Source organism: Anthonomus grandis, chromosome 8, assembly GCF_022605725.1.
Source record: "Anthonomus grandis grandis chromosome 8, icAntGran1.3, whole genome shotgun sequence".
NCBI classification, from domain to species: Eukaryota; Metazoa; Arthropoda; class Insecta; order Coleoptera; family Curculionidae; genus Anthonomus; species Anthonomus grandis.
This window is the reverse complement of record NC_065553.1, coordinates 7,116,532-7,143,003: the sequence shown is the minus strand read 5'-3', so window position 1 is coordinate 7,143,003 and position 26,472 is coordinate 7,116,532. Positions and strand designations below refer to the sequence as shown.

At 30.6% G+C, this 26,472-nt stretch overlaps 2 protein-coding genes across 2 annotated transcripts; both read left to right on the top strand.

Moving 5' to 3' along the window:
- Positions 1 to 5,438: 5,438 nt before the first annotated feature.
- LOC126739467 (cuticle protein 16.5-like) lies at positions 5,439 to 9,372 on the top strand. The gene is made up of 2 exons (XM_050445144.1): positions 5,439 to 5,561; positions 8,893 to 9,372. The coding sequence occupies exons 1-2, from the start codon at positions 5,544 to 5,546 to the stop codon at positions 9,250 to 9,252; spliced, it is 378 nt and encodes a 125-aa protein (XP_050301101.1). The 5' UTR covers positions 5,439 to 5,543; the 3' UTR covers positions 9,253 to 9,372.
- A 6,833-nt stretch (positions 9,373 to 16,205) lies between these two features.
- LOC126739763 (ionotropic receptor 75a-like) lies at positions 16,206 to 19,029 on the top strand. The gene is made up of 6 exons (XM_050445568.1): positions 16,206 to 16,270; positions 16,322 to 16,515; positions 17,029 to 17,324; positions 17,373 to 17,603; positions 17,665 to 17,951; positions 18,698 to 19,029. Exons 1-6 carry the CDS (start codon positions 16,206 to 16,208, stop codon positions 18,906 to 18,908), a joined length of 1,284 nt encoding a protein of 427 aa, XP_050301525.1. The 3' UTR covers positions 18,909 to 19,029.
- The last annotated feature ends 7,443 nt before the right edge of the window (positions 19,030 to 26,472 follow it).

The following is a 26,472-nucleotide window of genomic DNA, read 5'->3' as shown; positions in this document are numbered from 1 at the left end:
TAATAAATGTAAAGAATATATTGGGGATGAAAGATTTCGCTGTAATATGATTGATGCTACATCAGAACCAACTAGAAACAAAGTAGAACGAGCGATAGGACTCGCCGAAAGCGAAATTTTGAATCTGTTAGGAATTAAAAGAAGAATAACTCTCACATGACTTTTTAACTCGATATACTAGAACTCAACTCAATATATCAACTTTTCATCCCGAAGAAAAATATTCCGTAACCAAATGGAACCATTAGTCTAATGAGACACATCTTAAAGATACATATGCCAGGGGATACAAGTCGAATGCTTTGGTTAAGTCACAAAATATAGCAGCAGAAACCATTCCATTCATTGCATAAATGGCTTTTAGAAAACTAAGTATAGCATCACCTGGAATTTAAGTGCTGAGTTCTTTTATAGACTTAGACGAGGTCTTGGCTATAGTCTATCATAAAACTTTTTCAAGGAATTTAGTTAAGCATCAAGGGTAATCGAATGTGGGGCCTAATTGCAAGATATAGCAGGCTATTAACCTCGACATCTCTCTAAAAGCATTATATTTTGCCTAGACTTAGAATCGTTTAGGGTTTGCTTCTGTGGTCTGACTCCGCAATATGCGGTGGATGTTAACCGATTGAAAACAACACACAAAAAATATTTTAAGACTTTTGGAATATAAAAATACTGATCTTACATGTTAATTTGATAGACCTTAGCGTTAAATATTAATAAGATTTTCTTAAATTACCACGGTGTCATACCGACATGTTTTTTTTTTCTTAAACTAATTAACTATCTTATTGACTCGCGTCATCTAATATGTCAAATATCTTACCATATATTCCAGCGAAATTTTTTAAATTCTTATTTGCTACCGTTTCTTTATATAGAACCAATGTAGCCAGGCATTTGCCGTTGAGTCGTATGCTTTCCTTATATAATTTCACATTTTTTAGTGTAGATGTAGGTATTTTATCGCTCTCTTCCTATGTTTAAGAAGAGAATCAGTTTTAATTAATATATAACAACACTAAATTAGGAACTAAGCCATAAGTATATGTATAATGTATTTTTGCTTGTGTTATTTTTTAGTACCTGAAATATTTTATAATTTATGCATAATCTTTTGGGTTTCAGCCTGTTAACATCCCATTTGTTTTGACAAAGAAATAAATATACAGGTTGGTCGTAAAGTAAGCAATAAATTCAATATCTGGAAAAAATTTTGCCACACTATAACATCTGGTTTCAACAAGACGGTGCTCCCCCCCATTTTTCTGTTTAAGTTCGAACTTATTTGCCCGACACTTTCCCAAACAGGTGGATTGGAAGGAGCGGTGTTATTGAGTGGCCCCCAAGACCACACGATCTAACACCACTAGACATTTTTCATGAGGATACCTTAAAGGAGCGGTAATTTAACGCCGGCAAATATAGATGATTTAAAACAACGCATTCTTCAAGACATACGCCAAATAATTTCCGAAATGTTTCAAAATGTGCAGCAGGAATTTCTAGATCTATAGGTTGATTAACGGAGGACATTTCAAATATTTGCTGAAATAAAAATATTTTTTAAATTTCCGAAGCTCTGCTTTCGATAGAATAAAACGTTTTAAAAAATATTTTATTTTTCTTTTGTTCGTGACCTTTATTCAATTCTTAAACTGTGAATGAGAATAACTCCAAGACTTTTGAACTTAGGTATAACACATGCTTTATAAAAAATGTTTAGAATTGTAAGGGCAATCCAAGTATGAAATTAAAAAATTGGACCCCAGATCTTTGACTTGATGGTCTTGATACCTCTAGTTATATCTCCTACATATTCTACGAGCCAAAGTAGCGAAAATGTTGCTCTCTTCAATGTATCCTAGAATATATATTAATATTATAATCTACCTCTTTCTTTAAGTCAACTACACTTATATACTTATAAGCTAATCCTAAAGAGATAATTATATTTTTTATTTGTCATAAAATAAATTACTGACAGAGAATTGTTAATTCAAGGAACCGCAAAGAAGGATGTCTCAGCAGTTCTTTTAACTCTATTGGCTGCTTCTAATATTGGAGACACCCTAGCGAGCACGAATAGAATTTTTTAGTGTTTATAACCGAGAGATAAAATAAATAGATTCAGAAAGAAATTGTCATAATTTTATGTTGAGACAATACTACTATAATACAATAAATACCTTAATATTAGCCTTAGCCTTCTTATTTTAGAGTTGTCCAAAATTTTTTGTAGAACCAATCTGTCCAAACCGTAAACGTTTCGAAAACTCCTTGAATCGGAACCGTTGACTTTATGGTTCCAGGTTCCCCTTAAAGTCGTCCATGTCCGTCGCACCATTTACAGGTCCTCATACATCTCTCTTCTATGGTTTGCTGCTTAGAATCCGTGTGTGGTCCTCGGAAATAAAAAATACGACCGATTCTTAAAAACCTTAAAAACAGTTTTAGGTCTGTCTTCTAAATGTTGAAATTGGGCGCGGACATGTCAGAACGCGCCGCGGGTTCCTAGTTAACACCGCTGGATAGTTGCTTAAGTAATAAATTTTTTCGTTTATAGCTTGTTTTGTTAAATCTTTGTTTAAATTGGTAAATGGTCGGCTATTTGTTAATCTTGTCAATAATTCGATTATGGTACCCACTTTTGTTAAATTTAGTTATGTGTTTAAACAAATTGGTATTTTTTGTGCTTAATTGATTTAATTTATTTTTCAGATTGTATTGAGTGAGGCTTTACTTTAGTTTTTCGCGTATTTATATACAGTATGGTCTGAATTGAATATATATTTATGGCTATCATAGAAACTATAAGAGATAGAAAATCGGTTAAAGGAGAAAAGTTGTAGGGTATTCAAATATCAATCTATTGCTGCTTTAAGAACAATTTTACCTTTTTTTGTTTTTTTTTAATATTTTGAAAAAATCAAAAAGTATTTTTTAAAAAGTGCTGTATTTTGTTAACTTTAAAATATTTTTAGAATCATTATTTGGACAACTTTTTAAGGGCAATGCATACCTGCATTCAGTTTTTATTTTTGACGTTTCGCCTGTGAGACACCATCATTAATTTCCTTTTTTCTTATGCCGCTCATTTTGTTTTTTTACGTAAATAAAAAGAATTTTTTTTTTCATTTTCATGTTCATTTACACTCATACATCATGATACACTCATCTGCCTGCGTTAGATCATACTAAATTTAGAACTAGAATTGTTATAATTTAAGAAATTATTAATTTTTTTAGGTAACAAAACCCATTTTTATTTTATGTTGTCATTATAAATATGAATTATTTATTCTTTAACAGACTACCTGGTTTCTCAGTCGGAAGTCAACAAATAACCTGCGACATCAAGCTTAGTGATATTTTGTGCATTATTAATGTACGAAATTTACTACAGATTTGGCTAGTTAATTAATATAAATAATTATAATTATTTTATAAGATTATTGGGCCAAAATGAAACTCGTCTGTAAATAAAATATATTTTTAGTTGTTCTCTGTTGCTAATTTTTTGTTTTTCATTTATAATTTTTCTAAGCATAATCTCATTAAAGCACAAATTCGCCCAAAAAAAGCATGTAAGTAAAGTTCAATTTTCTATTGATATTGAAGATCTAGTAAAAAGATTCAGATGTAAACCAACCCAGTAGAACCAAAAAGATTCAATACTTAACACCTGTCTAAGATCTAAAAAATTTATGGTCATTCCAGTATAAAAATATTTGTACAAATTAGGTCCGCCAACGTTCCGGTCAATTGTCATTATAATTTTTGATAAATAAAAAATCTCTTATGTTTATTTTATTTAAGATGATGAAGGCGAACATGCCATAAGCGTTTTGGTTAGTAAAGAACATACAGGGTCAACTCGATAATATTTTTTGTCAAGTGTATATGGTCTTTTTAAATAAGTGTATATTTTATTTGATGTAATTTAAATTAAATTCGAATGACATTTGAAAAACAGAAACCAGAAATAAATAAAGTATATCATCATTATAAATCTTTGTTTTTAATAATGCAAAGTTAAACCCTATTCTAATATCATTCTCATTTAACTTGTTCTGTCATAAGGTCTATAAATGAGAGGGTATGAAAATTTACAACTGTAAAAAAAACACTGAAAAAGTGAACAGATGGTGAAAAGAAAAAATCTTATTTCAAAATTATTTCTTACTTGAAAGAGAACTATAATTATAATGTTCTGTATCTCAATTAAATGCATAAAACAAGATAAATCACAACTTTATTGTACCTTATAGAATACTGAAGTTAATGTGCAAGTTTTTCTAAAAAAAGTTGACCTATCAGAAGAGTTTAGGCTGGATCTTTTGGAAATCCTAAAAATAAATTAAGCCATTAAATCACCGGATTGCAATTGCGTTAATGAGTCTCTAAATTTAATAGAACATTTTCTTTAATTTCTTGAGTCCTTACAATAACACTAATATTTAATGTTTTCACTCAACATCGTATTTAAAACACGTTTACTTACTGTCCGATAATACTGCAGTCCAATGCTTCTCTTTCACTCGCTCTCAGTACTGAGTAAAAATCTTCTAATCAAAGATTGTTCAATTTGTTATAGTTTTAATTATTTACTAGAAGTCCAGTGCAATATTCCATTCGAGAATTATTTGTTATTATTGATATTTTATGGACGTCTCAAGAAAATTAGTAACAATTAGTAACAAAGTTTAGGGTCTGACATTGGTATTTTATTTGTGGAGAAAAGACTTCTACTAAAATTCTCTATATTACATTGACTCTACTTCAGAATGGATTTAAAAACCTTAATCTTAAAAACGCACTTCAAATTAACAATTAAATATAATAATATAATTTTATATATGTGCAAAAATAATTCAGTTTTCCCATTTAAAATAAATAAGCGACATATACGATCATGTCATTTTACGGTCAATATCACTAAATTAATAATAAACTACGAAGCGACACTTTATTCCCTTTATGCGACACAATACTGACAAAAGCTTGTTATCCATAACATATCCTTTTACACCAGCGAAATTTATGGGTACTTAAATCAATGGTTAATATCCACTAAATTGAGCCAAAACTAAAATAACTTATGTCATTTTATATCAGGAGAAATACAATGCCGAGTGACGTTAATATAATAACACTAAATTTAAATTTATGGTAGAAGCTGCTGTTTTATTGAATTGCTGTTTAAACTGAACTACAAAGTGACCAATAAATTATATTAAACATAAATACTTGAACAGAATCTGCAGAAACTTAAGAAACACATCGAATGTCCACACAACTAACACCACGACACTTGAATATCAATTATGTTAAACTGCTTTGGGCAATCGAATTTCGTACAATTGACCTTATTTTGTAAGAGAGTATATCGAAATAAAATTTAAATTGAATAATTTTAAAATGCACAGGGTGGCTTTGAATGATCCAAATTTTTTGGCGTAATGAGTATAAATTTCGTGAATCGCAACCAATTTGTATCAGACTTCGTTTAATAGTCAGACAATCAACACTTAAGTAAAATGGCTTCAAATACTTTGGTAAGTTTAGTATATTAATTATTTTGTTCTAAAATTGTTTAAGAATTTTGCATTTTTTTATAATATTATTAAAAAAATCTTACACTTCTTTTGCTTAAAATTTAGACCAATTAATAAGTTTAATAAAGTGGCCCAGGTTTCGTTATAAGTTTGATTAATAAAAATAACTAATAGACTTATTACTTCAACAAGAGATTTAAAATAAATAATATCAATTTTATTTAATTATAATATATTTCATCTATTATCGCAAATTTTTTATTCAAGTTTATATAAAGAAAAGCTATTTTCCTAAAGTTTTCTTTTTAAATTAAATTAAAAATTCTGTTCAAAAAATCAAAATCAATATGATCCCATCTTTTGCTATTATGGCGGTTGTGCAATGTGTTCATGCTTACTTAAAAGCTAATTCTGGTAATACTCTTTAGAAATACCATTTCATTCTTAGGCGCTTGTCTATGTCTAATAGCTAATTTAAATCCTTTTTATAAATATTATCAATATCCATATCTTTTAGAAATATCGTTGCTATGCATCTGAATTATCATGATTTAAATCACCAATAAATAGGGCAAAATGGATAACATACGGTTGAAGAATGTTCGAAATATAGCTTTGAATAAAATTGCTTAAAAGTGCTCGCTGAAATATTTATAGATTAATATGGGACCCACCGTTTATTCTGCTTCAAAACATAAAATTATTAAAAGCATTTATTGCATTGACTGGTTCACTTTTTCGGAAACTAAATTTTGAGAATAGTATTATTAGGGGTCAAGTTTAGCTGTTTTCTTGCAAAATGCTAATTTTATAGCACGGTGTTTATTGGTAACCATTGGTCTTCCTAGTTTCAAATCATTTTCTTTAAGTCTATTTCAAACTGTCTGATCACTAATGCTTATTAAATAAGTTTGATGTTTTAATATATCATTGTTTAAAATGTGTAGAAGTCGATCGCATGGTGTTATTGTTGCTCTAGGATGGTCTTGACTAAAAAATGAGTAAAGAAAAAATACATTATATTAAAATAAAAAAATTTAAAAAAATTTGAGGTCGTTGGAGCATAATTAAAAAATTTTCAAATACACACTGCCTCAATAAGTTAAAATTAATAAGCCAGTAATGTAATAGATATTGCTCTGACCAAGTCAACAATATACTTATTATTTTCCATATTTACAAAAAAAAAGTATTTTAGAATAAAATACATACATACTCAAAATCTAGGGATATTGAATTATTTTAATTACAAAGTGGTCTTAAGTTTGCAAATTAAATATTTTTGTAACCATTCTAAGTGGAGATACACTAACAATAAATTAATATGACGTAATATTAAAATACTGATTTTCGTAAAAATAATTGAAATTTATTTACAATATATGTAAAACAACAAAAAATTTTGATTTTTGTAAGCTTGTATTATTTTGGAATGTTTGGAATGTTTGGAAAGGAATGTTTATTATTATTATTATTATATTAATGCCAAACGGCAATCGCACACCCCATTGGGGTAGAGGTTAATGTAGTATGCATTTCCAATGAATTTTCTGATGATTGGAGATGTGAATAATAGCGTGGTCTGCATTAGCTTATAGATGCCTTCCTTAAGGCTGACCAGTTTTATGTTTTCGATCAGGTTCTTTGGTGTTACTCCTGTTGATGACACAGTAATTGGGATTGTCCGCACTTCCCACATTTCCCATTGTCCTTGTGTCTGGTGTTCTAGATCCCTCTACTTAACAATCTTTTTATTACGTTTCGCTTGTTATTATTAGGAATAGCTACATCAATAAGAGTTAAGAGTCTTCCTCGAAATTTTATTGATTAGTATTAGGTCAGGCCTATTGTTACTTACTTTTTTTGTTGCTCATTTTCAAGAACTTATAGAACAAGAAGGCTTATAGTTATAATATAGTACCTATACAGTATCTCTGCAACTAAGTCATGCCGTTCTTTATAATCCAAAAAATTTGTCATCCACTGGTGACATGCTGAATGGACTCCGTTCTCTCTTATTTATCACTTTTTACCGTCGAGTTACCTACGACAAACTTTAAATAATTTTTTTTGGTATTACGTGATCTTGGATAGCCACAAGAAACCCTTCAGTTTCGGTGAAAAGCTGTCCGAAGTTAACCAGTAGTTCGACGCCGCTAAGTCGGTATACTGAACCAAGTTTCCATCCAAGTTTGCATTTTTTCTTGCTCGGTGCTATGGTATATGAGTCGAGTCGTCTGCTTTATATAGCGCACGATAAATGTCTGATATTTCAGCCTTTCTTACGAAAAAGGATGACGAATTACTAATTTGCTGAGTCAGTAGTTGTTCAGAGTTGTTCTACGGTACTGGGCGGATGATGCTTATTAGCTTTCGTTAGAAGTGTTCGAGCCTTTCTTTATTTTTTAAATCATCAGATAATTTTTCTACTATCTTAAGCATCTGTTCTAGTTGATTTCGATGCCGCAGGAATTTTTAAATCATCCAAATAAAGTAGATGGTTTACTCTTGGTGGTTCTTTTTTAGGCCAAATCCGTACCTAGTTCAATTGAGTTAGCTAGATGTATCCCCTACATGGCAAGGCAAAACCAAAGTGGACTTAAGGAATCTCCTTGAAATATATCTCTATGAATAAGAATTATATTAGTTCCAATGCAGTTACCGTTAGGCACATGGAGGTTTATTGATGTTCGTCAAGATACCATAGTGAATCCTAAAAAGGAAACTATGTGATTATGTATTTTGTACATATTAAGTACATTGATAAGTTATGTATCTGGAACTGCATCAAAAGCTTTTCGGTAGTTCATTTATGTGACTACAGAGTCGATTATTAGGTGTTCTTTGCACCCCATGGCACCGCTGGTACATCCAGAGTCTGTTGAGTCGATATGATGGTATTCTGGTCACAGTATCTGTAAATACGTTCTGTAATGCAAGATATAATCAGTTTATAGAGTTTGGGTAATCATGCTTGGCTGATATTTAACTGGATCTTGACTGTTTTGGCAGTACTTGGACAAGAGATAGAGTAGTCGCTTCTGTTAAAAAATGGAGCATATTCTGAGGATTCATAAGCACGTCGTTTAGAAGATCGATCAGTTGTTGTGTTGTGTGAATGTGTTGACCACAATTTCTTAATCCAGTAATTTTGAATCTAGAGCTGTCCAGTTAGCCACTTCGTCAACTAAAAATGGTAAAAATGCCATTTGCATGTATGTTTGACACCTTGCTCGTTCACCTATTCGAAATTGCATTCACTAGGTGTTGTTAATTATCATCATATTTTTACTAAATATTTTTCTATAAATCTATTTATTTATTTTTCCAGTTTATCGCATTCTTTGCAACCCTCGCCATCTCCGGCTGCATGGGAGGCCCTGACGCAAGTGTGGCAGTCCCTGCAGCAGCAATTCCGGCCGCGTACTCAGTACCCTACGCATCATCTTACAGCGCAAACGTTATTAACCACGCTATCGCCGCACCTGTAGCTGCCGTTGCTCCTGCTAGATTAGCTGCTGCTCCAGTTGCTGCAGTAGCTGCTCCAGTAGCCGCTCCATTTGTCGCTAGGTCGGCGCCTTTGATTGCTCCAGCTTCTCCATTCGCTGCTCCTTACTTTGCTGCTCCGGCACCTTATTTCGCTTCACCTTATGCGGCGGTCGCACCAGCTCCATTAGTGGTTGCTAAATAAGTTTATTGATTTATTATGTTTACTTGCTACATATGGTTAATATTTTGTAAATAAATTTAAAGTATTTAGTGCCATATAATGTTTGATGTAAATAAAGTTTGAAAAGTATTTAGAATTAAATATTGTTTTTTTAATATTCCATAAGAAAACAGTTCTTATTTCTATTTATTTTATTAGGAGACTCTTATGTCTACAATGTAGAGTCAGTTGGTTGATAGGACACACAATTAGCAGTGGTCGTATGTACTTAAAAAAATTGACGATTATTTAAAGAGAATATTTTAAGTGGATTAATGGAATACAGGAATAATAAAATTCTATGGAATTTGCTAAAAACTCCCAAATAACTTTTTAAAGATTTTTAATAATACATATAAAGTAATTATAAAATAAAAGATTTTTTTTTGTTGATTAAAATTTTAATTTTTTTTATTTTATTTCTTTATATCACTCAATAGAGATAAAAAGATACATATAAAAATGAAATCATTTTAGCAAAATAAAATTAATATAAGCATTTCATACCTCTTTTATAGCTTCTTTTTATGATACCTTCGATATGCAAATTAAATGAAAGTGAGCTGACTCAAAAATGACTCCCAAGTTTTTAAGGTGAATCTTGGTAGTGTCACATTATCAATTTTGTACTGGTTAATTTAAGGAGTAAAAACAGTTTTTTTTTAAGGAGTAAAAAATCAGACAGCATTTAGAGACAAGTGGTATTCTTGCATCATTCATTAACTGAGTTGCCTGCTTAGAGATTAATGCAGTCCGCAATAGTATCAATTCTATCGTATAATTTTTTTGTTATCGCATTATAATAAGCTGTTTACTTCCAGGTCCTTATAAATGATACTAATAAATGAGTTGAAAAGTAAAGGTCTTAATATGGAGCTTTGTGGTATAATATGCCTGAAGTCGCTATTATTTCACTTGAGCTGTGTCCAAAGCATTCAACATGTTAAGGACGTTTCGTAAGATAAGAAAAGATCAGAGAAGTTAAACAAGATGAAAACCCAAATTGGTCAGAATAATTTGATGTAAGAATGGAATGGCCAAGAGGGTCAAAAGCTTTTGAGAAATCTGTATAGACTACATCAACTTAATAATTATCATTTATAGATTCTGATATAAATTCCGTGATCTTAGTAAGATTAGAAGTAGTGAATCTATTCTTTAGAAAGCTGTCCTGTCTAGTGTATATTGTTAAATGAAGGACCCGTTAAAAAAATGGTTAAAACAGAAATCAAATTGAACATCGCATTCTCAAGTCACAGTAAACCCACTTAATTTACAGAAAATGAGCAATACTATCGCCATCTGTTTCAATACACTTCTGAGCACACTTAAGCACGCGTCTTGTAGCTTTAAAGATTGATCTTCCATATATTGATCCAATTATACACTTCATTTTTTATATAAACTTCAAAAAAAAAGTTGAAAGGGGTTAGGTCTGGTGATCTAGATGGCCAACGAATCGGGCCACGTGTCGCAATAATAAAAATAAAAATGTCAATTAGTCAACCAATAAGAATATTATTCATTACACTTAACAATATAATTTTGTACATAAAAATAAATCTAATACAAAGCATTAATAATACAAAGCATTAATCAAAATGCGTAACCAATAGGCAATTATATTCAGTTTTTTTAGGAGAGACTGAAGAATTTTCTTTAAATTCTGTTCAGGCCGCAGAATTAAAAATTGTATATTTTATTATTAGAATTTTGCATATTTCGAATGAAAAAAAAAACAGAATGTACCTAAAAAAGGAATTGGGTAGGAAAAAAAGAGGGGAATGTTAAGCTATATCTAATTTAAATTCTCTCTTTGTATGTAATATAATTTTTTTTACTTATTTTTATTTTATTATTAAATTATAATTTGTGCATTAATATTTATAGTTATTTTTACTTAGTTTAGAAGGAGAAAATGTATGCGTTGAACAAATACCGCTTAAATTTTGCTTTAATTGCGTTCTTGGACACCACAAAGCCTTAACGTTAAAACTTTTTTTTAATTATTTTGTTGTGAGAGCAATAGTTATTAAAGGTTTTCTTTTTATATTTAAATTGTGTACATGTGTACGATAGGTCACCATATCTAGTTAGGATATGGTATAGTTTCCCATTTGGCTACCTTATAAAAACAACAAACAGAATGCAGCAATGGTCGATTTTCCATATTTAGCCTCCAGCTTATGAGATACATATATTATGATCTTTTCTTTTTATACCAAATGTAAGTCTAAGGCAGGGCTTCTGTATTTTGTATGATTCGCAATAAAGAAGACAGAACGCATAGATAATATCAGAGAAGTTTAGTGGTGATAATACAAGTGAATCCCAAAGCATGTTTTTTTTCTTGGTACTTATATAGTGTCTATACGAAAAAATAAATCTTAAAACAGAATATCCAGTCTTTAATTTAGGAGTAAAATATAGAAAAGAATAGCTTTCAATGGCAAAGTTAACTTTTTAATATAACTTAGAATTTGCACTAGTAAGTTGGTAAGATTAGTATTAATTTTTTGGTAGGCTTGAGCAACATCAGTGTGCTTAAACTAAAAATAAATTTGAGTGTGATCAGCGTAGTTATGGTGCTTACAGTATTTTAATATGTGATCTATAAAATGTATAGAACAATGAGCTAATTACACTAGTGGCTAATACTACCTTAAGGAACGCCAATGACCACATCCAGTGCTTTCGAAATTTTGCCATTTAATGTAAGCCTCTGTTTTCGATCAGATAGATAAGGACATATTAAAGAAAGCAATTTGCAAAATCCTAAATAATATAGTAATGCTAAAAGATGCTTTTAATTTACCAAATCAAAAGCCTTGGAAAAATCTAAAAGAACCAACACTGTGCCTAGAACATTCACTAGAGCATTCAAAATGTTGTATTTTAATTAATGCAGTAGTGCAGCTATAACCTTTATGAAAACCAGACTAATATATACTGGTAATGAATTAATAACACTTAAGTAATTCAGATTTTGTTATTCCATAATTTTCTCCATGACTTTGAAAAGAACAAGAAGAGTTCTTATGATAAGTACTCTTCTTGTTATAATATATCATCAAAACTTAATATTTTCCTAGTACTTACCACCATTATTGGGATTCCATGTATAAATGTCCATTAAAGTTCCAGGTAGGATGTTAAAGCCTGTGACTATGAAAATTTGTTATTAATGATAGATTAAATTCAAATTCTAGAGGATCCGCGTAGTATCCAATAATAGTCAAACCTGTTATGATAAAATACTCAAATATCCCGCGCAGCAATAAAATTTAATAGACCATTATCCCTCTACCTAATATAAATTAATGATGAACTCACTGATTGTCAATTTCCATACATGGTCTCTTAACATGTCCCGTTTAATTGCGCCATTCAATAATAATTCGACTTTCCATAAATTTTCCATGACAAAGGATCCATTATTCTTATACCTCTATAATATTCTTAATGACTGATCTGATATCGGTATCATAACAACTCATTCGGGTAAACATGATGCTACAAAAAATATTTCTAGTTGCTTTTATTTTGAATTTAAGTGCCGGATTAAGCAATAAAGAAATTAAGTTTATTTTAAAGTTCTTGGGTGGGCAATTATTACCAAAGAGCATTATAGAGAATCTATGCTTAAAAAAAGGTAAAGATTTAAACGGTATATTTTTAAGTCACTAAAGTTATATTTTAGATGAGAAAGGACGCCTACAAAAAGCACTTACTAAGTTAAATTATCGATATGTGAGCTATACAAGCTCACTTAATGGTGTAAATTTGGATAATAGGCCATTCTTTTATTTTATACTGGCCAGCACAGAATGTAACTTCGACACTTTTATAAATGATGTAAGTAGTAATATGTTAATAATTTTACTGAGTATAAATACATAGATCAGTACGAAAAAGGAGCTACTTTGAAACCTTACATTTTACTTCAATAAATAGAAATATATAAAGTGCAACTAGAATGGTGAATCTAGCTTTTTGAGATAATTATTGCCATTTTTAGCTGCTATAGATCGAAATAGCGTTTTCCAAGTGTTTTTTCAATATTTTTGATGGGACATTCATGGAAACTTCTTGCTGACCTATTAATAACAAGCATTTTATAAGAAGTCAGATAATTTTTCACTATAGTTTACTGCGGATTTACATTATTACATATAGGAATAAAATAATTACCGTATTTAACGAATTACCAAACTTGCACTCTTTTCTGGAGTTCAGTTTTAATCTTATGTGTTCAAATTAATAAAACTGTATACTTATGTTTTTTAAAATAATATATACAGTGTGTCCCAGGATGAGCGGAATTAATAAGTAAAAATTACAAAAAATTTTGTAGTTGAAATTTGGCTATTTGGCATCCAGCCCTGCTTGGTTAAAAAATCAAATTTAGCATATTTTTATTTTTTAAAAATCAAGCATGCCTTGATAGGAGCATTTTTTAAATTTTATGAGTTATAAAAAAAAGTTTATAAGGAAAAGTTGTTTAAAATGCAAAATTATCCCGGAATACCGAATTTCACAACCATAGGCCTATTTTGATTTTTACGTTTAAATTATTTGTTAATTAACAAAAACCAAATAAATATTTTACTTTTTACGATCGGTAGGAGTTTGTTGCTCGTGGAATGCATGCCGCTTATTATATTGGGTAATTTTTTTGCTGGTTTTATGAGTTTCTACGAACTTTTTTATCAGAATTATCAGAATTTAGAGAAAAATGTTAAATTTGGAGCAGAAAATTTTCATTGTGCAATCGTATGGTAGTGGAAATAGTATGTCGTTAAACTACGTTTTGAATCTTTTTCTTGAAAAATATCCGCAAGACAAGAATATCTTCTGCAAGATGACTAATTAAACTTTTTGAGGCCACGGGTAGTGTTAAGTGTATGAAAAAACAGCGGAAAAAGAGATACGATGACAACGATACTGCTACAATGCTTGCTTTGGAGGCAGTTGCTGAGAACTCTCGGATGTTATTGGGAGCTAGGTCGGCAATGCTGAACATAAACAAATCTGAATTACAAAGAATTTCAATGCTTAAATCATGCCAACAATATTAACCAAAGTACTTGCATACTTTAGAAGAGGGGGATGAAGCGCGCCGTTTATTATTTTCTGCTTGGTTAGGCGATAAAATTTTAGAGAACAGGGATTTTCACAAAAAAATAATATTCTCAGACGAATCTACTTTCACGACAAATTGTGTAATTTCATCCCAAAATTGTCGGTTTTGGTCCAATGAAACGCCAAACTTTGTAATCCATGGCAAGAGGCAATATTTTCAAAAAGTCAACGTATGGTGCGCCATATCTTACCACTTAGGTATTGGACCATACTTTATTGAAGGATCTCTTAATTAAGAAACGTATCCTCAAATTTTGGAAAGATTTTTTTCAACACGACGGCTGTCCAGCGTACTCCACTACTCGAATAGCAGAATAGTTAAATAGAACTTTTCCGAATCAATGGATTGGAAGACTCAGTCCAATTGAGTGGCCGCCAAGCTCACCTGATTCAACCATTTCTGATTCCTATTTATGGGGCAGGGTCAAGCAAATTGTTTATTCCGAGCCATTACCAAATTACAGGGAATTACTAAAACAAAGAATTAGAGATGCTTGTAATTTAGTTTTCATTGAAGAAATTAGAAATTCTTTTAAAATGTTTAGGAAAGATATTGAAAAATGTTTCGATAATGGAGTACATTGAATAAATTTAAAATAAGTAAATAAAATAAATGTTCTTGTTAAATTAGACGTACTATGTACATTATATTACAAAAATATTTTTGAGGATGGTTTGTAATTCTTAGATCATCGATTTAACTATTATATAAATAAATTACTTAGTTTTTCTCAAATAATTAAATATAAATAAAACAATTAATTGGTACACAAATCGTAAAAATCAAAGTAGGCCAATGGTTATGAAATTCGGTATTTGGGCTTAATTTTACATTCTAAACAACTTTTTCTTATAAGCTTTTTTTATATCTTGCCTAGAAATACTACTTTACCTACTCATAAAATTTTAAAAATCACTTGCTTGAATTAAAAAAAATAAAAATATGCTAAATTTTATTTTTTAATCAAGCAGGGCTGGATACCAAACGGTCAAATTTCAACTACAAAATTGTTTTGTCATTTTTACTTATAAATTCGCTTATCCTGGGACACACTGTATATTAATAGATATAATGTATCTTTGTTTCTTTTTTTGTATGTCTTTTGTTTGGCTCTTTCGATCATTTTCTTTGTTATATTTTATATAAGATTTATGTTATTTTTACTCGATATATTTGCCAAATTTTGTAGACTCTTTTTTCATTTAGATCAGTTCTAATATATTGTTAGGAATTCCTTGCTCCAAAATCGAATAATATTTTCCTAAGGTTTAAGAATTTGTTATGATGAGTAAGCACTTTGCCAATTTCGAGGCTAGCCCGCGATCGGTCGGATGAACGACGGCATTCTGAGCGGTCGTTTTCATGCGCTCGTGTTAAAGCTGGCAAAGCTCTCTTAAAATCTAATTTCTTTTAAAGTAACCAGTGTCTTACAAAATAAATTTATTTAAAGTAAAGAAGTGACTATTATTCCTAGTTGGTGTTGTGTTTTTTCTGTGGACTCTATTAGCTAATTATTCTTTTTCTAACAATATAATTAACATTTTAGAAGACTATAACGACTCTTTTAAAATATCCAAATATATGGATAGTTTTTGGAAACTTGTCATATATGCATGATAAAAACTATAATATTCCAATTAATAGCTTTTTCATTACTCCTATGATAAATGACAATAAAACTCTTATAAAAACTATTTACAAAATAAATAAAGTAGATGATCAATATATTAAAGAATATATAAACGATACAAGAGATATCAATATTGTTGAAAATAGAAAGAATTTTCGTAAAATGATTTTAAGGGTTATTTATGTTATTCAAGACCAAAACACCATAAATCATTTAACAGATTATAGGTATTAGAGTTATTTAAGGTACAAGAGCCCATATAACCCTTTACATTTTAGAGATAAACATATAGATAGCCCTACAAAAATTAATTTTGCTTTGTACAACATGGTATGCGATATGTTGAATTGTACTCAAATTCGAATCTTTACTGATGATTGGGGATTTGAGATTTTTAATAAAACTCTTAATCGCACAGTTTTTCGACATGGAATGTTTGAGGACTTAATGAATGATAAAGCAGATATTGCAGGTATTACTTTTGTATGTTGAGGCCTTATCAATATTTAAGCATTTTATTTAATTTGGTGTTTACTAAATATAATAAGTAAAGTTTCTTTAGCTAATTTAAGATTTTACAGCAACAATTAAAATTTTTCACTTCATTGGATTCATCAAGTATATGAAATTAACGTTTTCCAAGATGACCACACGTCAGTAAGCTATTCGCACACATCATTTTTTTTTTATATTGAGTGGTGATTATTATAAAATCCTACTTAAAAGTATTTCAGTAAAAACTAGGCCATATTTAAAATTGAAAACAATTTATTTATGTCAAATAGAATCTAAATAAATGTACATGTAGATTGAAGTTCATATTTCTTTTAAATGCGTGAAAAGGTCTATTTTCTTCTTCTTTTCATAGTAGTTTATAAATTAATATTTAGTAAAATAGTGACGTAATACTCAACCAAATAAGTAACTTAATGTCATTTTAGTTGGTTATTATATTTTAAATTATATTATTTTCTTTTAATTTTAGGAACGGTTGCATTCATGCCTGCCAGCCGACTATCATACTTTAAATACTTATTTGCTCCAATCAAAGACTTTTCCCTGCATTTTGTATTTAAAGCACCTCCACTAGCATTTTATTCCAATATTGTAGTACTACCATTTGACACTTTAGTATGGTTAACCATTGGAGCTGTATTAGTTTTTTGCGGAATTTTAATTAATACAATTTTCCATTGGGAAGTAAAGCAGAAAAAGTTTGCCAAAGAGTTGGCTATTTATAAAGAAAATGAACCGAGTTTATTGGATGTAGTAATGATGCAGGTATAAAACCAATAAATTTAAATTAAGATTTCTGCTATACTATTTCAGATTGCTGTGGTCTGCCAAATAGACTTTTATTATGAACCGAAAAGTTTATCTGGTAAAATTACAACATTCACGTTATTAATATTTTGCACATTTATTTATACTGCATTCTCAGCCAGAATAGTGTTACTTTTACAATCAAACACCAATATGATTAATTCTCTAGATACCTTATATGCCACAAATTTTGAGTTTGGAGTTGAAAGCCAATCGTACAACAAGCGTTATTTTAGGGTAAAATATTTGAATAAGTAAAATTCAGCTTCTTATATCATAATCAATTAATTATTTTTAGGAGTTTAGTGATCGTGCTGATGAAAACTGGCGTAAGAAGATTTACGAAAATAAAATTAATAAACGAGGTGTCGAGAAATTTTTCGATGCTGAAGTAGGAATGCGAATGGTCAGAGATTCGTACTTTACTTTTCATATCGAGCAAACCGTAGCCAATCATTTGATTCAAAAGTTATTTTCAAATACCCAAAAGTGTGCCTTAAAATTTATAGAGACAATTTATAAGCCTGATAATCCACATCTAAGTTTACCGAGGAATTCGCCCTATATTGAATTTTTTGCTGTAAGGTAAGATTAAAACTAAGTATACAGGAAGGTCCGAAACTATTGTGCCAAAATGTAAGGATGGGGAGAACTCGCCAAAACAAACGTTTTTTACTCATTAATCCAAAGGCGCATGCGCATGCGTTCTGACAATAGCGCATTAAGGTCTGGGCAGTGGACAGTGGATAAAAAACGCACAACATGTGGTTAAAGTATCAGATATTGAACACCTAACAGACATATATATAAAAAACTGTCAAATCCCTGGAAGTCATACACAATGATACTAAAATCCCGAAATAAATAAATAATCTCTTAAGAAAATCACATAAAATCGCTGGAGCATCAGGTTAAATTATTTCTTGCTATTAACTTTTATGAAAATTGTTCTATTCTTTCTTACTCGCAACTTGTTATATTACGAAGTATGCGTATTAGCACGATTGTGAAAAATCTCATTTAAGAAAGTAAATTCCTAGTATGTTTATCATACTATTTCAATTTATAGTATATTGTTTTTAAAAGATTTTTAGAGATTTTTTTTATCTATTTATAGAAATAAAACATAAGTAACTTTATTTAGTGTATTTTTAAATAGGCGAGCCTTTAGAACAGAGGCATGTAAATGCACTATGTGTATCATTTGTTCTCGTGCGCTATTTGTAGTGAATATTTCATTCTCTATCTCCTTCTGCACAGTAGCTTTTTTATAAATGGATCTCAAAATTCAAGAGACAAGTACTTTGGTTTAACTTATGTTTTATTTTCAGTTTTAATAGGCTGGCAGAGACAGGCCTCCACAACAGGGAATACAGGAACTGTTTCACTAAGAGACCTTCCTGCGAAGGAAGGAGTAACACTTTCGTCAGCGTCGGTCTTACGGAATCGTATTTCGCATTTTTGGTTTTTGGTGTTGGTGTATGTACTAGCATAATTCTACTGATAATTGAATGCTTGGTATTTAAATATTTAAAAAAATAATAACAACTGATCTATAAATAAGTGGCTTAGTCTACAGAAGGTTAAAGGAGGATAATAAATTACATGAGCCCCGTGCCTATTTGAGAATAAATAAAACAAAATAGTGTTAAAAACATATGGTAGATACACTTTAGACAAAAATCAAACAGGTTAGGATTATCTGATTGCATTAATTAATAAGACTGGAAGGATTACCTTGTTGGCATTTGCATATTATGTATTTGCCCAATTTGAATATATTATTCTTTTATTAATTGTCGATTTGGATGGTTTTAATCGCTAATTATGGCTGTTTTATGAAAATAAGTAAGAATATATGTTGCTATTATTTTCGAGATATAGTTGTTATAAGCGCCAAAAATTAATTACTTTTATTAAAATTATAGTTAATCTTGTCGAATTAAATTTATAAAATGTCAGCAGGTTGTTGCAATCATTTATATTAAAAATGTACCTAAATTTATACTTAAATGCACTGTAGAAAAAGCCTTAATATAGCGATACAAAAGTTGATCAGTTATAATAGATAACGTGTAGATCTTTGGAAAAAATGTCTGTTTAAATTATTTGCTGCATTTAGTTTATTAATACTGTAGAAAGCCACATCGTTACACTACAGCCACCTTTAGATCAAAATGTAATTGTTATTTTTTTGTTCAATAAATATATTACGAAACGTTTAAAGATTTGTTTTATTTCCTTTGGATTAAGAAATCTGAGTTTTTCTTCAGAATATACTACAACGAATTCAAGGCAACCTATTTTAACTATCTACATAATATATACAGGGTGTCCATTGAATATCGCGGTGCTTGATTGCAGCTAAACCGTGAAACGGAAAAAACCTTTAAGAGTGGGAGTGTTAATTGAGTTAGAGGGACTACTTTTTAAAATTAGTTTGGTTGATACAGGGTGTCAACAGGTTTAAAAGGAACAACCTATATTTTTTTTCTGAAATGGGAGTCTCATTTGACTCTCTCTTGAACCCTAAAAATGTTTTGCTCTAAAACCCGACGTTGCCTAGTTATTAACAATTTAAAGAAATTTTTACGAAAATCAATATTTCACTTAAATATTATTATTTACCACCGACGTTGTTTATCTTTTTGAAAAATCTATGTAGAGTCCTTGCCTAAGTTCATTTTATCTGACGAAATTCCAAAATTTATTTATTTTTATGCAGGGTGATCAAAATCGTTACTCAAATAATAACATTTTCAATTAAATTTAGCGCTAGTTTTCTAAATGAAACACCCTATATCTAGTAACGCATTTTAATAGAGCATTCTTTTATCTTTAAATTGATACCAACAGTTTACGTTTATCTCTAACCGTTTTCTCAGAATTTGTTCTTAAAGGAAGAGTGACAATCATTTTTCATAGGCATTAAGACACTTACAATGGAAAACAATTAATAGATATTTTATGGAACCAGATCTCTGTTCAATTCTATTTCAAACACTTTTTAGTAGGAAAAAAAGTCAATAGTTGTAATAACCATAATAAAATAGCAGTAGTTAGAGACAAATAATATTAACCCCTGATGCTATCTCATTTAAAAATAAGAAATTTTGTCTTACAAGTAAAAAGTTGGCCATAATTCATTTATTCTTTGTTGTGTGACGTCAAATGGAATGCTTACTTATCAGTCATGTTAAGTGGATTTGTGTCAAAATGAATTACTTTCAGCGATAATGAGTAAATTATTTATGTTATCGGTAAATGCCTTGGAAAGTTTTTTTTGCCTTCAATAGTTTATTAGGAAAAATTCCCTAATAATCTCCAACATGCTGTAGAAAAGCAAACTAGACCGAAAACAGTTTTAACTGAAGAAAACCAATTAGTAATCACCATGTCGGTTGTTGCAACACTGGAATTTAGTTTGCAGAGAACGAATAAGTAAGAACTTATCCCAAACTATCCTATCATGCACAGCTACATCAAGGCACAAAATAAAGCAGCAGATTTTTTTTAAATGTGTGCCTTTCCCTAATGAATGTACGTTACACAGAAATGACTTTGTGAATCTCCATCGAGTTTTTATGAATAATTTTCATCAATGATGGAGCATCAATGTTTGGGGTGCAATATTACATGATTTTGTTATTGTTCCATCCTTTTTGAAAATCGTTTAACAGGAAAAGTTTTTCTAAATTTATTAAGAGAGAATTTTCCGCACTTCCCGACTTTATAAGGCATCAGTTGAAGGGTGCACAAGCTCACATTTTTTTGTACTGATGTCAGGGAACATATCACACACCAATTTGGTAATAGATGGATTAGAAGACTAGGTCAGCTATTCCAATTAATTTTCGTATACATATTTATTAAACTTTATACTGGATAGGCTCTACTGAATGGCCTCCTATGTCACCGGAATTAACGCTTCTGGATTTTTTCTTGTGGGGAAAATCTCCAAATCCAGGCAAGATATGGTGGAGCGCATACAAGAGTCTTTCCGACGTCTACTACGCTTCGTGCAGTTAAAAAATTTTTCGCACGGAAGGCTGATTTGTATTTAGAGCAAAACGGTAAACATTTTGAGCAATTTTGGTGATAGAACTTATGTATAATGTTTTTAATTAATGTTGTTAATGTTTTTGATGAATCCTTGATGTAACTGAAATTAATGGGGATGATATTAATTTTTATTGTGACATTTTCCGACGGACGTATTTGTAAGTCATTTTTTGTCTTACTGTAATTTTCGAATTTTCTCCAACCGACTTGGTAAATGCCAATTTGATTTCTTCATTTAAAACTATTTTTGTTTTAATTTGCTTTTTGTACTCTACGCTTACAGAATACTTTAATAATTCTCAAGTAAAATTAAACGTTGTAATGCCTATAAAAAATAAGTGTGACTCTTCCTTTAAGAACAAATTTTGAGAAAACGGTTAGGGATATACGGAAACTTGTTGATATCAAATAGAAGATAAAAGAATGCTCTATTAAAATGCGTTACTAGATATAGGGTATTCCATTTAAAAAAATTTAATTGAAAATATCATTATTTGAGTAACGATTTTGATCACCCTGTAAAAAAATTAATAAATTTTAGAATTTCATCAGATAAAATGAACTTAGCCAAGGACCGTGAAAATTTCTTTAAATTGTTAATAACTAGGCAACGTCGCATTTTAGGGAAAAACAATTTTAGAGTTAAAGAGAGAGTTAAATGAGACTCCCATTTCAGAAAAAAAATATAGATAGTTCTATTTAAAAAAAAGTTCAAAGTATGTATCACGCTTTTTTGGGACACCCTGTATCAACCTAACTAATTTTAAAAAGTAGTCCCTCTAACTTAATTAACATTCCCACTATTAAAGTTTTTTTCCGTTTCAGGGTTTAGCCGCAATTAAGCACCGCGATATTAAATGGACACCCTGTATAACTAATTAAATTTCGCGCCAATAATCCTAACTTAACTTCACTAAACTGATTACTATCGGCGTTATTTTATATTACTATATGGATGAAGTAGAACAACAGTTCTTACATTTATTTAATTAATAAAATACTTTAATTTTTTCGAAAATATTCTTTTAAAAATGCAAAGCTTTATTACTTAAAAACTGAACTCACTAAAAAGAGTAGTCAACTTTGAAAAAAACAAAAAGTAATAGATACAGGGGCTTAACAAAGCTTTTCATTGAAGTAATTCTTGGATCTAAATATTTAAAATTTATTTTAAATTAGTCGAACGCTTGGGTGGGTTGTCCATTTTTTTCGGCCAAACGTTGTACTACTTACGAACCAATTTAAGGTAGTTTCATCATCGTTTAAAAAAAGCATTGCTAGTAACTCCTGTATCTTGAAGTAATTCCTGAATATTGTAAAAATAAAGAAACGGCAAAAAATTGCTACATTTCTCTTCTACTCTTTTTCATATTGAGTTTATATCACTAAATCTTAATAAAATTATTTTATTGCGGTTAAAAAGTATTAACGATAAAAGTTGTTTCAAGTTTGTTACATTAGAAAAAAAGAGAATAAAGAGAAGTAGAGTCATCGTCGTTACCTAAAACTCATATTGCAGCTATAGAACCACTGCTCTAAATTGTTACCACAAGTAATCTATGTATCCCATAGTTATTTATATGTTCTTTTTCATGGATTTTATTCTAACTCCGCATTTACCAATGTAGCACACATTACAGTAAGTATGAGAATATTTTAGTCTGTGAGCTCTAGATCCAGTAACACAGACACCCATAATTCTTACTTATCAGCTTCTCCACATAAATTCCATGCTTGATTTATCGTCGACGTCGAACTTTCAAAAAATTATAATTTGGAATTTAATTTTAATTGCCGTCATTCTGACAGACCTGTTGTATCTGAACAGACTTTAATAAACTATGAGAAAGTGTTAAGATCAACCATTTAGAAAATCATAACTCAATAAGAGCCGATATTACTTTAAAGGTTAATAAATATTTAAACTCGAAAGAATCCATGCAGATTCATTATAAAAATCTAATAGCTAGACAAAATTCATAATGAGAATTGTCTTGTCAGACTGTAGTTTCGTATTAAGACTCGTCTGCTTTAAAGCGCTTTTTTTTTTTTGCTAAAATTGGCTTAATTAAGAAAAAAAAGTTTTCTGATACATTCTCGATAAAAAACTCATTTGAAAAATAATGCATCTACATACATTATGAGTTTGTGCTTATGGCGAATTCTCCTGGTGCGAGAAATTTAAAGAATCCTTCATGTTATATGTTAAAATAAGAGTCAGTCGTTCTAGGAATTGAAAACATTAGCATTTTCCTTGAAGGGAGAAAGCCTATAGTTAGTTTCAGTTCAAAAAAAAAATCGATTTTTGGGTGAACAAAATTCGATACGGTACCCGAAAACTCAAAAATCCCAAATTTTGAAGGTCGATATCCCGGCTTCTATGGGCATTATCGGAAAAATGTTAACCGTTCTGACTTAGTTTCGTCCTTCAGAATACAACGAGATGATTTCAAGGTCGTAGCTTTAATATTAGCTGAGATATCGCATTTTTAAAGCCTTTTTTTGGGCCCAAAAACGAGGTCAAAAAATGACTTTTTCCGAATTTTCAAAGTGCTTTTGTTCCCTTAATTTTTCTTGAATCACGTTATATGGAAACAAGCCGCTGGTATGAGTTCGAATTAAAAAAAATTCAATTTTCGGTGAAAAAATTCGATACGGGGGGTATACCCGCAAAATGAAAAATCCAAAAATTTGAAGGTTGATACCTGAGTTTCTATGGGTACCATCGAGAAAATTTCAAGGATTTTATCTTAGTTTCATCCTTCTGAATCCAAAGAAACCATTCGCAATGTTGTAGCTTTCACATTACCCGAGATATCGCATTTTAAAGCCTATTTTTGGGCTCAAAAACGAGATCAAAAACGACTTATTTCCGGATTTTCAAAGTGCTCTCATTCCCTTAGTTTTGCTTGAATCTTATTATAACCCGGTAATTTTGTGATCTAGGTGATGGAAACAATCCGCTGGTATAGTTAGTTCGATTTGAAAAAAATTTAATTTTCGGTGAAAAAATTCGATACGGGAGGGTATGCCCGCAAAATGAAAAATACTAAACTTTGAAGATCAATATCTCAGCTTTTATAGGCATTATCGGGAAAATGTCAACTGATTTGTCTCAGTTTTGTCCCTCTGAATCCGATAAGGTCATCCGGAATGTCGTAGCTGCCATATTAGCTGAGATCTTGCATTGTTAGTACCCATTTTTGGGCTCCAAAACGAGGTCCACAAATGAGTTTTTCTGAATTTTCAAAGTGCTCTCATTCCCTTATTTTTGCTCGAATCTCAGTATAACCCGGTGTTTTCGTGATACAGGTGATGGGAATAAGCCGCTAATGTAGTTAGTTCTATATAGTTGGCATAGTAATTATAGTTATTATAGTTCTTTGAAGCATTCTACTCTACGAACTCATTCTTCTTTTTCTACTCAATAATATTTGATCGTCCACTAATATGTTAGTACTTGTAGGCTGTTAAAGGAGCTGCATCAGCGTCGACGTGCGGTTCCGGCACTCAATGCAGTGTACAGAATTGAAAGCGCCAAACATAAAACTTCGATAATTGTAAAAAACAATTTTACCAGCAAAAAATTATTGATTCGGAAAATCGCAGTAGAACCATGTAGTCTGTTGTGTCAGAGTTAAATGACAACAAAAAAAAAGGTATCTAAAATTAAAATTAATGATAATGGAGTTTTAATTAATATTCCCAAAGAAGTGGCTACTTACTTTAATGATTTTTTATAAAAAAACCAAAAAGCATTTTAAGCGATATTGCTAAAAACAAAAATATGGCTAAAGACATAAACAGACATTTAATGAAAATGAAATTTTACATATTATTAAAACTAAAATTAAAAACAAAAAGTCAAGTGGACCTGATGACATTCCTTTATATATTTTTAAGAATACTGCTGGGGCTTGCCCAAACCATCTTATAAATTTATCTTTTGAAAAGGGAATTTTTCCAAATTCGTTAAAAATATCTAAAGTTATACCGGTATTTAAAAAAGGGGATCGAGTTATGCCTGACAATTACAGACCCATAGCATTAACCTCTTTTTTTTTCTAAAATTTTTGAATATGCAATGATCGGCTTATGTCTTATTTGAAAAAAAATCAAATTATTTCGACAGGCCAGCATGGCTTTGTGTTTGGTACGTCCACGACGTCTGCTGTTTTGGCATTTTTGTCGGGGGTAATCGAGGCTCTTAAGGCAGGTGAGTGCCCTGTTGGAATATTTTGTGATCTCAGCAGGGCGTTTGACTGCGTAGATCACACTTTACTCTTGGATAGAATGGAATCCAATGGTGTAAGGGGAGTAGTGTTGAGCTGGTTTACATCAATTTTGGCAGATCGCTTACAATATGTAGCAGTGAGGGATAGCTCCGAATCTAGTATGCGGTCTGAAAACCTTAAAGTGGACCTTAGGGTCCCACAAGGTTCCGTATTGGGCCCGGTGTTGTTTGATGTATCTGCTGGAAAAGCCTTAGAGGAACTTAGTTATTGGTTTATTTTAAATCAACGTTACTTGAACAATAAAAAGACTAATTACATGGTTTTTCATGCATGTCATAGTCAAATAAATAGTGATATTAATTTATGTATAACCAACGATAACGATTGTTTGAGACGCCAAAAATCAGTTTAACATTAGATGATTCACTTTCTTGGGAATCTCATTAAGCTGAGTTGTCGATGAAGCTCGGTAGTTTATGTGATGCCATTAGGAACCTTAGGGTGGAAATGGAAATTAATCAGCAGCTCTGGGGCTTTACGTCGCATGCACGTCGAGTGTTTATTAGCCAAAAACAGATTCTTAGGTGTATTGCCGGAGTATCACCTATGACGTCCTGTAGACCTCTTTTTAGGGAATATAGAATTTTGACGGCCCGTGTGTGTATATATTTGAAGTTTGCTTATATGTTTTTAATTAATTAATTTACTGTTAATGGTAGTTTTCATAATTACCCAACTCATTCTAGAAATGACTAGTCCCTGCCTCATAGCAGGCTACTTATTTGGATAGATAGCTATCTAGCCGATTA